This window comes from Lepidochelys kempii, chromosome 23 (assembly GCF_965140265.1).
Source record: "Lepidochelys kempii isolate rLepKem1 chromosome 23, rLepKem1.hap2, whole genome shotgun sequence".
NCBI lineage: Eukaryota > Metazoa > Chordata > Testudines > Cheloniidae > Lepidochelys > Lepidochelys kempii.
This window is the reverse complement of record NC_133278.1, coordinates 4,916,756-4,928,778: the sequence shown is the minus strand read 5'-3', so window position 1 is coordinate 4,928,778 and position 12,023 is coordinate 4,916,756. Positions and strand designations below refer to the sequence as shown.

Genomic DNA, 12,023 nt, shown 5'->3' with positions numbered 1-12,023 from the left:
TGTCGATGCTCCTCTCCTACCCCCAGCTACCCTGGTCTGGCTGTGTCCGTCCCGTGATCTCCCTCCCGCGCTTGGTTCCCTCCCCGTCCCCCCGCCCTCCCGCTAACATGGCCCAGTCCAATTTTTACGCATTGCAGGTGAGCAGCGTCCAATCAGCGCCGCGCTCTCATCCCGCCGCCGCCTCCGGACCAATGGCAAGGCGCGACACATGGCTGAAGCTACATGCCATGTGTTCGTGCGCGGAGAGAGAAAATAGTCCCCGGGACGGGGCGTGAAGGCGGGCGCCTCCCGCTCCTCGTTCTGCTGCGACGGCCCCGGGGGCGGGGCCGGAGCAGCGAATGGCTGGCGGAGGGGTCTCAGGGTGGGGGGTGTGACTGTGAAGCGGTTAGCGAGTCCCGGCTGGTGCTGGTGGTACCTCCCTCCCCCACCCGCTGCTGCCGCCGCCGCCGCCTGGAGCCTCCTGCCGCCGCGAGCCGGACCCCGCCATGGTGAGGGGAGGGGCCCGGGGGGGGCTCCAGGAAGGGGGGGGGGGCTGGGGCATGGAGGGATTTGGGGGCCCTGGGGGTGGGAGGGGTTTGGGAGCTGGGTTGAGTGGGGGGCTGTCTGCTGGGGGGGGGTCCTGGGGCTGGAGGTGTCTGGCTGGGCGGGGGGGGGGTCCTGGGGCTGGAGGTGTCGGGCTGGGCGGGGGGGGGGGTCCTGGGGCTGGAGGTGTCGGGCTGGGCGGGGGGGGGGGGGTCCTGGGGCTGGAGGTGTCGGGCTGGGCGGGGGGGGGGGGTCCTGGGGCTGGAGGTGTCGGGCTGGGCGGGGGGGGGGGGTCCTGGGGCTGGAGGTGTCGGGCTGGGCGGGGGGGGGGGGTCCTGGGGCTGGAGGTGTCTGGCTGGGCGGGGGGGGGGGGTCCTGGGGCTGGAGGTGTCTGGCTGGGCGGGGGGGGGGGTCCTGGGGCTGGAGGTGTCTGGCTGGGCGGGGGGGGGGGGGTCCTGGGGCTGGAGGTGTCTGGCTGGGCGGGGGGGGGGGGGGTCCTGGGGCTGGAGGTGTCTGGCTGGGCGGGGGGGGGGGGGGTCCTGGGGCTGGAGGTGTCTGGCTGGGCGGGGGGGGGGGGGGTCCTGGGGCTGGAGGTGTCTGGCTGGGCGGGGGGGGGGGGGTCCTGGGGCTGGAGGTGTCTGGCTGGGCGGGGGGGGGGGGTCCTGGGGCTGGAGGTGTCTGGCTGGGCGGGGGGGGGGGGGTCCTGGGGCTGGAGGTGTCTGGCTGGGCGGGGGGGGGGGGTCCTGGGGCTGGAGGTGTCGGGCTGGGCGGGGGGGGGGGGGTCCTGGGGCTGGAGGTGTCGGGCTGGGCGGGGGGGGGGGGTCCTGGGGCTGGAGGTGTCGGGCTGGGCGGGGGGGGGGGGGGTCCTGGGGCTGGAGGTGTCGGGCTGGGCGGGGGGGGGGGGGTCCTGGGGCTGGAGGTGTCTGGCTGGGCGGGGGGGGGGGGTCCTGGGGCTGGAGGTGTCTGGCTGGGCGGGCGGGGGGGGGGTCCTGGGGCTGGAGGTGTCTGGCTGGGCGGGCGGGGGGGGGGGTCCTGGGGCTGGAGGTGTCGGGCAGGGTGCGGGGGGGGGGGGTCCTGGGGCTGGAGGTGTCGGGCAGGGTGCGGGGGGGGGGTCCTGGGGCTGGAGGTGTCGGGCAGGGTGCGGGGGGGGGTGTCCTGGGGCTGGAGGTGTCGGGCAGGGTGCGGGGGGCGGGTCCTGGGGCTGGGGGGGTTGGGAGGGGTTTGGGAGCTGGGTTGAGGAGTGTGTTGGGAAGGGGGCTGGGGGGGTGTTAGGAAGCGTGGGGGTTGGAGGGAAGGGGGCTGGGAGTGTTGGGGGGCACTGGGGAGGTGGAGGGAGTGAGGGGGGTGTCTCGTGGGGGTTACAGGTGGGGCTCTATGGTCTGTGTATGGCTTGTGGGGGGGCCTGGGGGTGTCAGGGTACAGTGGCAGTTTCAGGCTGTGTCTGGAAGGTGCCGGGGGGGGGGCTGGAGGCCGGTGCGGGGGAGGGTGTCTTGCGGGGTGCCATTTGAGCTGGGATTGGAAGGCACGGGGGGGGGGTTGTCAGGAGCAGGTGCCGGGGTGGGTTAGGTGTTGGAGAGCGGGATGGGAAGAGGGTGGGCGGGCTGGGCTGTGTGTTAGGGGTGTTGTGAAAGCTGGGTGCCTGGAGAGAGATTGGGTATGTTAGGTAGGGCGTGTGGAGAGGCTGGCAGGTGAGTTGGGGGCGTGGGAGGGTTGGTGGGCGGGCAGCACTTGAGGAGGGATGTCGCAAGGAGACTGAAGGGTTGTGGTGTGGCGGGGGAAGATGTGGGGGTTAGCAGGGTTTGAACTGGGTAGGTTGGTGGCTGGGGTGCTGATAGGCAGGTGTGGGTGACAAGCTTAGGGGTCTGGCTCTGTGCAGCTTGGGGATATAGTGGGGGTACAGTGACTTGGTAGAAGCTCTCTGGCTCGAGGGGGAAGGGTGTGGAGGTTTCGGGGGGGATTAGCTGGACACTGTGAGGCTAGGAAGGTTTGAGGTTATGGAAGGCGAGGGGGATGTGAAAGGCCTGGAGTAATTGGAGATCTGTGGATTTGGAGGTGAGTGAGGGTTGGGAAGGAGCTCAGAGGAAATAGGGTTAGGGATATAGGAACTAGAGATTGTGGGCGTTTACCGGGGATACGGGACTTCGGGGTGTGTGGATTGGGACCATCTTGGTGTGGGTTAGATGCGCTAGGGGGTTGGTGGAGGAATCCCAGAGTTGATGGGAGGAGGATCGTGAAGGGAAGAGGCAATGAAGTCTGAGTGGGGTTTGGGGAGTTCTGTGATGCCGAGGGGTGGGGGTGTGTGGCTGGTATGGATGGAGATGGCCTTGAGGATGGCTGGTATGAGGGTGCAGGGGGACCTTGCTGGGGTTTTCAAGGTTGGGGGAGGGTGCCTTGTGAAGCGGGGGGTGGGGGGGCGAGAATCACTGAGGTTGGGAGCTGGTGTGTCAGCTACAGCGAGCAGTGGATCAGGGTTTTGGTTGAAGTGCATCCTGAGGGAATGTGACCTTGCCGTGTGCTGGAAAGTGCTCTTAGGAACTTGGTAACCTAGGGCTTGCCAGGCTGGATCAGACCAGGGGCTCCAGTATCCTGGCTCAGAGGACGGCCAGAGCAGGGTACAAGAAACGAAGTGGGCAGTCCCTAGGAGAGGGGAGTCTTGTTGGTTGTGGGAGTGCTAAGTGGAGAACAAGAAGCTGCAGTGGGTGATTCAGCATGAGTAAGGAGTGGAGCTAGGCTGCAGAGGGGAGAGATTCCTACCTGAACAGGGTCTTGGAAGGGAAACCCACTGAGCAAGCACCCAGATGGGCATGCCAGGAGGAGGATAAACTTCTCGTCCTGGGGATGAAGGCTCCTCTTTGGGGAGAAGGATGGTTAGGATTTTGAGCTCCTGCTGGGCAGCAGTTCCTGGTGCAGTGGTGCCACATTGAGCTTTGGTCTTTTGCCATGTGAGGTTACAGGCCTTGCCAGGATCAGACCAGTGAAAAGAATGGCCATGCTGGCTCAGAGGAATAGTCCATCTAGCCCAGTATCCTGTCGGACAGTGGCCAGTGCCAGGTGCTTCAGAGGGAATGAACAGAACACAGCAATTACGGAGTGATCCATCCCCTGTCATCTAGTCCCAGCTTCTGGCAGTCAGAGGCTTAGGGACACCCGGAGCATGTGGTTGTGTCCCTGAGCATCCTAACAGCCATTAATGGACCTGTCTTCCATTAACTCATCTAATTCTTTTTTGAACTCGGTTATACTTTTGGCCTTCACAACATCCCAAGACAAGAAGTTCCACAGGTGACTGTGCGTTGTGTGACGCACTTCCTTTTGTTTGTTTTAAACCTGCTGCCTATTGATTTCATTGGGTGACCTCTAGTTCTTGTTATGTGAAGGGGTAAATAACACTTCCTTTGTCACTTTCTCCATGCCAGTTGTTTTATATATCTGTGTCATATCCCGCCTTGGTCGTCTTTTCCAAGCTGAAGAGTCCTAGTCTTATTAATCTCTCCTCATATGGAAGCTGTTCCATACACTTAATCATTTTTGTTGCCCATCTCTGTACCTTTTCCAATTATCTCTTTTTTGAGATGGGGCAACCAGAACTGCACATAGTGTTCAAGGTGTGGACGTACCATGGCTTTATATTGTGATGTTTACTGTCTTCTGTCCGTTCCTAATGGTTCCTAACATTCTGTTCGCTTTTTTGACTGCTGCTGTACACTGAGTGGATGTTTTCAGAGAACTATCCACGATAACTCCAAGATCTTTCTTGAGTGATGATAGCTAATTTAGAACCCATCATTTTGTATGTAATGTTGGAATTATGTGCATTTATATGCATTACTTTGCATTAATCAGCATTGCATTTATCTGCCATTTTGTCACCCAGTTTGGTGAGATCCCTTTGTCTCGTTGCAGTATGCTTTGGACTTAACTGTCTTGAGTAATTTTGTATCATCTGCAAACTTTGCCACCTCACTGTTCATCGCTTTTTCCAGATCATTCATGAATATGTTGAACAGCACAGGTCCTAGTACGGACCCGTTTGGAGGATGCCACTAATTCCCCCTCTCCACTGTGAAAACAAACTGTTTCTTCTTACCCTTTGTTCCATGTCTGTGAACAAGTTACTGATCCATGAGAGGTCCTTCCCTCTTATCCCATGACGGCTTACTTTGCTTAAGAGTCTTTGGTGAGGGACCATGTCAAAGACTTTCTGAAAATCCATGTGCACTCTGTCTACCCGATCACTCTTGTCTATGTGTGTGTTTGACCCCCTCAAAGAATTCTAATAGATTGGGGAGGCCTGATTTCCCTTTACAGAAGTAGTGTTGACTGATCAGCCCTTTATCTCTGATAGGGCGATGCAGGATCTCTTCCTTTCCCCTCCAAATTCTCCAACCTCTCCCGACTGCAGCAGGACAACGTGCTGCTTCAGGTACTGGGGAGCTGTGTCATGACCTTCCACCTCCATGGATGGAGTCGCCTCATTCACACCAAGCCATGGGGAGGGAGTTTTCTCCCCCACAAACTGCCATCAGCTGTGACTGCCGTTCCCTTTCTCAGTTGACTGGTAGATATTCCTGCCTAACGAATTAATCTTTGCTCGCTGCTCTCTCCTTACCAACCTGTGTTTCTGGAGCACCTTTCATCTGAGCTATGTCTTACAAGATGTGCCTGTCTCGTCACTGGAATGGCTCAGCAGTGCTTACGCGGTAGGTCAGGCTAGAAAGATGAGAACTCTATCCTACTGAAACTGCAGGGGAGTTTAGGGAGGCTGAATGGATCTGCCCGATTGGAATCAGGCCAGGATGTTGGGGCTAAGGTGCAGTCTCTTGGGGAAAGTGCTTTGAGATTTTTAGTGACTGTATGGACGTTGGTTTCACACCTCCACTGAAGATACCTTTGCCACCTCAATGCATGCCTGATGTCGGAAATCTCTGTCACTGCTCTGTGTGTTCCCTGGAGGGTTCCCACGGCCTGACCCTGCTTTTGTCTCGAGATCTGACAGCAGCTCAATCCCAGCTTGGGTGGCTGCAGAATTCGGTCTCGCTTTGGGGAGCGACTGACCCCAAGCTAACGAGCAAAGATGAAAATTGTCCAATGCCCCTTGCCAGCCCCCTAGCGTGTGCTCATGCCAGCGGCGGAAGCAGATGTAGCTGGATAGAGATTGGAGCAGCTTGGTCCTGTAGTTTGTCTCTGCCTCAGGCATGAATGCCCTCATTTGACCCACTGTGGGGAGCTGACCCCACCCCCGTCACCCCCTATGGCTGGGAAAATTACTGGTTCGCACCCTCCCTTCACTCAATTTTAGAATTGCTCGGTTGTCTTGATTCCTGCCCTGGGTGGCTGCGAAGCTGCTGCATTTGTAGTGGGTGTTGCTGCCCAAACGCTACCATGAGGCTTTCTCCAGTGAGATGTTATCTGGAGCAGGGCATCGCTGTCCCAAAGGGAGCGAGGCTACTGGGGACCTCGCTCTGGCTATTAGTTTGTCACGGAAGGCACCCAGATACTAGGGTGTTAGGCTGCAGTATGAAACCTTAATCGCTGCTCTGCTCCAGCCTCGGTGCTGACAGCCCTCAGGCACGGCACCATTCTTCCTTCCTTGGTGCCAGGAATTCGATCGCATTTCACAGTGGAGCCTCGTGAAGTTCACCATTTCTCGTCGTTTTCATATGGTTGCCTCTGGGTGCTGCAGTTTCCAAAACTGCAGGCAAAGCCTGAGGTCCAAACAGGCCCGTGTGCTGAAATCATATTTCCCCCAGACTTGGGTCAGGAGCTTTTTTACAAACCCTGCATTTTGGGGCTCCGGCAGCTTCGGAGTTCCCCTTAATCCCCTTGCGGGCACATGAGGATCAGCAAAGGGCTGCACCGCCGGCATTATGTCTCCAGCGGAGAGCTTGGGACTGGTGGCATCCTTGCAACCTCAGGAATCTTGGCTAGGCTGTCTGTTAATACGCTGCCCTTCCCTGGTGCCGTGACTCAGTGCTCGGTATAAACCCTACTGAACTAAGGCCCTGGTGAGGCAGATCTTGACTCCGTCGCACACATGGGGCAAGAGGCGTGCTCTGTAGTGGAACTGGAAATAGAGCCACAGCGTCCTGGAGCTGGAGCGCTGGCGGTATTGGCCGTGACCGTGGCTGGGGGTTCAGCTGCTGCCCTAGGGTGGCACCTGCCCCCTTGTCTTTACGATGATGGGTCGAGGCAGCAGCCTGTCAGGAGCGGCCCTGATGATCACCGTTTCCGGTACGGAGATGGAGGCGTGGCTGGGCTGTGGGGAGGTGGTGCTCTCAAAACAGGGGACGATTATGCTGCCACCGCCTGAATCAGAGAGGCAGGCACCGATCAGGTCAACCCAGCATCCTTTGCTACGAGCTGCCTTCTAGGTGTTGTAACAACCCACGGTTTCCATGCCCTGGTGACTGACTTCTCTCTGCTCCTTCTAGGCCGACCAGCTGACTGAAGAGCAGATAGCAGGTGAGTCCTAAACCCGCCTTCCACCTAGCTGAGTGTTTGTTGTAACCGTGGCGCTCGCAAAGGCTCTGTGTTGTAGTGATCACCCCCCAAGCCCAGGGCTCGGAAGAATGGGGAGGGAACCCAGTATCCACAGCATCCCCAGGTGCAGCTCTTGTCTGTCATCCCCACCGGGACACGGGCGTGTACGGGCCAGAAGAACTGATCCAGGGTGTTTAGCTGTTCACTCTACATGGGCTCCCCCGTATTTAGACTGAAGGAGGGGTGAGCGTCTCCCAACACACCGCTTCAGTGCATCTGTAGCGACCCCTTTTCCCCTCCCCCTCCACCGTGCCCCCAGTGAGCAGGGGAAAGGGAGGAGTCTCTGGTCTTGCTGCCCAGTGGGGCATGAAGATGACTTTCTGGGGAGTGGGGTGGGCCCCATTACTGGCCATGCCCCCCACAATGCAGGACCGAGCATGCTCCAGGGAAGGGGCTAGGTTCTCTGCTGTGTAGGACTTTCAGGCGTAGCGATGCTCTGAGACTCTGCCAAGTCTTCATGCTCATGGCTGCAGCATTTAGAGTCCCGCTCCTGGAGCTCACCTCGTGACATGGAGCTAAGGAGTAATTGATGGTAGGCATATAGGGGGTCTGCTGCTGGGGCCGGGGCACAAATAGGCAGACAGTAGATGAGATTCTCCACCAAGTGCTACCTAGAGGACTATGCCCCCAGCTAGCTGGAAGCTCTTTAAATGCTTAAAGACAGTCAGCTTAAAAATCTGATTCAAATGCTGTCCCTGCTATGGCTATCACGGAAGGTTGGTTCTACTCTTTCATTAATGACAGTCTGTTTCCCTGGGCTTGGTGCTTAGCCGGCTTTGCGGTTCCCCTTCTTTGTAGCGGTCGTGGAGAGAAGCACGTCTTAAGGTTTTTGTCAGCCTGCAGATTGGGATCGGAGACCGCTCAGCTCTTGCAATGGGCCATGTTTCTGATTGGCTGTCCTATGACCGGGGCATCCGGACTCGCCCACCGCAGCCTCCGGCCATTGGGATTTAGCAGCAGCCTGATTAGTGCTGTCGAAGTCCCCGGCTAACTTTGTTGGAAAATAGAAACCTGGCCCCAGGGGTGGGCCCCAGGATGGGACCGAGCAAAGGGTCTGTCTGCAGGAGACGACTGGGGAATGGACACAGGAACACCAGTGTGGCACCTTCGAGAGCGGGTTACCCCACTGGCTGGTGCCCTGTGCCCCTGCTGATAGCTGTATTTTAGCTTCTTGACAGCTCTTTAGCATTAGGCTCTCTAAACATCCCTAGGCTGAGGGGTGCTGTTTAAGTGGATACTGCTGACCTCCCTTCAAATGGCCTAATTTGACCAGCATAGGAATCGCCAGCCATGGGGATCTCTCATCCCGTCTCTGGCAGTGGCCAGTGCTCAAGCTAGGCCCCTTACGACCATTCGGTCAGCGGGACGACGCAGACTCACCCTAGGGTCAGACTTGACATTGGAAGCAGTGGTGAGAGGGTGGGGGTGGGGAATTCAGGATTAAGGTGCCCTGGGTATTTTGCCTCTGAGCAGCCTGTCTCATGAGCCGCTCGGCTGCTCCTTGCTAGCCACCGAAGCGTGCTCAGCAGCTCTGCAGTAGAGGAGCCTCATTAACCGAAGCACTGACGGGCGGCGGGTCTCTCCCTCCCTCAGAGTTCAAGGAGGCCTTCTCCCTGTTCGACAAGGATGGGGACGGCACCATCACCACCAAGGAGCTGGGGACGGTGATGAGGTCCCTGGGCCAGAACCCCACCGAAGCAGAGCTGCAGGACATGATCAACGAGGTGGATGCGGATGGTGAGCTGGAAGGGCGTTGAGTGGCCGAGGGCGGCCTGCCTGGCAGGGAGCAGAATGGGAGGGGACGGTGTTCAGCAGCAAACCCATTCCCCCCCACACGTAAGATGCTGGAGGAGGCGTCTTGGGCACTCTACCTGGCTCGTGCATCCTGGCTTATCCCAGTGGGGCTCCGTGGGCAGCTGTTCTCGGGTGCCCGTTGCCCTGGTCTGGCAGGCTTCCAGAGGCAGCTTGTCCTGAGGCCGGTGGTTCAAAGCCAGCTGAGGCTGCTGCCGGCTGCCCACAGCTGTTCCTTGGGACCTCAGTCCGGTTCCACAGAGAGTGATGCCACCACACTGGTCGCCTCAAATGAGGGGCCCTGGATTGAAGAGCCCATGGGCTCCGAACTCCTGTCCTGCCTTACAGGTGGGTCCCACCAGAGCTTGTGGGTATACTGCCCGCTCTGCAGACAAACAGGCCTTCAGGCTCCAAGCCGGGCCTGGCACAGCCAGCTGATTCCCTTCCTTGCCTCTCCCTTATCCCCTGGTGCTTTTCCCCGCCCCGGCACCCTGCTAGTCCCCTTCACTCAAAGGCAGCACTTCCTTTCCAGGGAACGGCACCATCGACTTCCCAGAATTCCTGACCATGATGGCGAGGAAGATGAAGGATACGGACAGCGAGGAAGAGATCAGGGAGGCATTCCGGGTCTTTGATAAGGTGAGCACCCATCTGGGAGGTGGGGGGCAAGGTGTTGTGGGTGCCGAGGTCACTGAGCTGCCACGTCTGGTGTGCAGGGGCAGGGTGTGTGGAAGGGGAGTGGCTGTACTGAGCTAAATCCTTGCTCTGTCGCCCCCTGCCTTACAGGACGGGAACGGCTACATTAGCGCGGCGGAGCTGCGCCACGTGATGACGAACCTGGGAGAGAAGCTGACCGATGAGGAGGTAGACGAGATGATCCGAGAGGCTGACATCGATGGAGACGGGCAGGTCAATTATGAAGGTGAGTCGGAGAGGGATGCTGAGATGCCTCACCAGCGACCAGGCTATTGTCCTCAAGGGTTCGGCAACCCAACGGTCCCCTGCAGCTGAGCACCATTGACCTGATCAGGCCCAGGTCCTGCTGCTTGAAAAATGCCCCAAGAGGTCTGCAATCCCAAACTTATCGTGCAAATGCATGTCCAGAATGGGAGGATGCTTGTAGCTTTCAGCTGCTGGCACTTCTGTACAACCGTTCCAGCTGCTGAGTTCCACCCCAGAAGTGGCTGCATTTCTGCATTGGGTGAAGGTGTCAGAACCTGAGTGCTGAACTGGACTTTGAGAGCGCTGGCTCAGCCACTGGCCTGCTGGGTGACCTTGGGGCATGTCGCTTCTTATGTATATTCTCCTCTCTCTCCATACCCCCCCCCCCCCCATGATGGGGGCAAGGTTGATCTTTTTGAAGTGCTTTGCGTTCTGTGTAAAAGCTATGAGATCTGGCTGAGGGGTACCCCATCCCCCTTATACCCAGGGGGTGCTTAGCTCTCTGTGCACGGGGTCTCGCTGATCCTGAGCCCTTTGGGGAAACAAGGCTAATGGGCTGTTTTTGTAGCTGAGTCCTGTAGAAGGGCGGAGTGGGGATGCGATCCTGGCTCTCTGATCCTGTACCTTCGCCCCTCTCTCTCTCTCTCTCTCTCTCTCTCTCTCTCAGAGTTTGTGCAGATGATGACCGCAAAGTGAAGGCTCCGGGACGGGCGGCTGGCGATGCCCATTCTCCTTCACTACTTTTCTCCAACACTCTCTCTCTACTTAAGTAATCTGGTTCTTTCAGCAAACTCCAGTCGGCTGTGGAAGAAAACTGACTAAGCAACAAAAAATTTACTTTCCCCAAACTGCATGATTGTCCCCTGTCCCTCCTGCCCTTTTCCCCTTCCTCCCTTTCTCTCCTCCCCCAGCCCATCCGTCTGGCCCTAACCCAACCTCCCCTCCCCACCCCCCGGAAATCTCAGCCTTGCAGATGTCTTTAGTTCCTTTGGGGGGTTCTTTGTTCTGCGGACGGAGCTGGCCGGTGTCCCAGCACGCCGCGGAGAGAGCAAACTTTAACCGTGTTGCATGCGTCTGGCACTGTGGGTCTGTGCATTCACCCCGCGGCCTCAGAGCGTCTCGCCCCTGGAAACGACAGGGGGTCGGCAGGAAGGGAAGCCTCTTGTCTCGTCTTTTTTTTTTCTTTTTAAAGAAAGGGGACGGCGAACGATCCCAGAGACTGGAGTGTGGGTTCCAGAGACCTTGTCATGCCATCCGGGGAAAAAGAGGGGGGGAGGGTTTTAACTGCCCCCAAAAAAAAAAGCTTAAAGCAATTGGCTCTTGACACGTGATCCTAAAACCAGGACTCATTTCTCCTTGCTCGTAGCCCTGTACAAACTGTAAATGTCCATGCGATGATTCCTAAGCACTGTCCATCTCTCAGCTGCTGTGTAAATACTGGTGCTAACCCATCCAGTCCACGCCCTGCGTGAGGCATGGCTGCTTTCTGACTGGCAAGAGCTGGCGGGCGGGAGGGGATTGTTGAAGACCCGAGGCGAGCGACAGCTGCTATCGGCTGGGTGGGCGTCACCGGTGCGGCCCCCTGTTCTATCTAGTGACCTGCCTTTGCTTTCTTGATGTCTGTGCTCTTGTTGCTAAGTCCCCCCTTGCCTGGCCAACCCGCCGCGAAGAGCATGAGCCGTCAACTTGCTTCTCTTTATTTTTAATTTTGTAAAAGTTTGGGGAGGGGGGAAGGCGCTCTGAAAATTCCCCCCCAGCCCCCCCCCGGGAAGCGGGTGCTTTAGCGTGCCCCGTGGCGGGACCGGCAATGCCCCTGGGCTGTGAGCAGAACCGGGGGGAGGGGAAAGCCTGTTTTGAGAGCTGGGGCGTGGGGCTGATGGGAGCGAGGCTGTCTGAAAGCGGGCGATGTTGTGTTCAGTTCAAGCTGTGAAAATAAAACTATATCAATGTTTTCCAATAAAATACAGTGACTACCTGACGCTGCTGAATCGGGTCTCCTTCCCCCCATGTCCCCCAACCCTGTCTTCATCTTGCCTCAGCAAGGAGGCCTGGATTTAATTCAGTTTCTCTCCTGCTTGCAGAAATTCCCTTCCTTGCTGGCTCTGGTTCCCGGCAGACGCCCTGGCCTGCTGCAGAGCTAGGAAAGCAGATATCAAGCGTACAACCACTGAGGCGTAACAGAAGCGACTCTTTGCTCCCTTCTTTATGCCTGTAACTCTCATGCTTTG

At 58.1% G+C, this 12,023-nt stretch overlaps 1 protein-coding gene across 1 annotated transcript; it reads left to right on the top strand.

Annotated features, from left to right (window-relative positions):
* The first annotated feature begins 293 nt into the window (after positions 1 to 293).
* On the top strand, positions 294 to 11,773 carry CALM3 (calmodulin 3). The gene is made up of 6 exons (XM_073321324.1): positions 294 to 488; positions 6,954 to 6,984; positions 8,656 to 8,799; positions 9,386 to 9,492; positions 9,640 to 9,775; positions 10,463 to 11,773. The coding sequence occupies exons 1-6, from the start codon at positions 486 to 488 to the stop codon at positions 10,489 to 10,491; spliced, it is 450 nt and encodes a 149-aa protein (XP_073177425.1). The 5' UTR covers positions 294 to 485; the 3' UTR covers positions 10,492 to 11,773.
* The last annotated feature ends 250 nt before the right edge of the window (positions 11,774 to 12,023 follow it).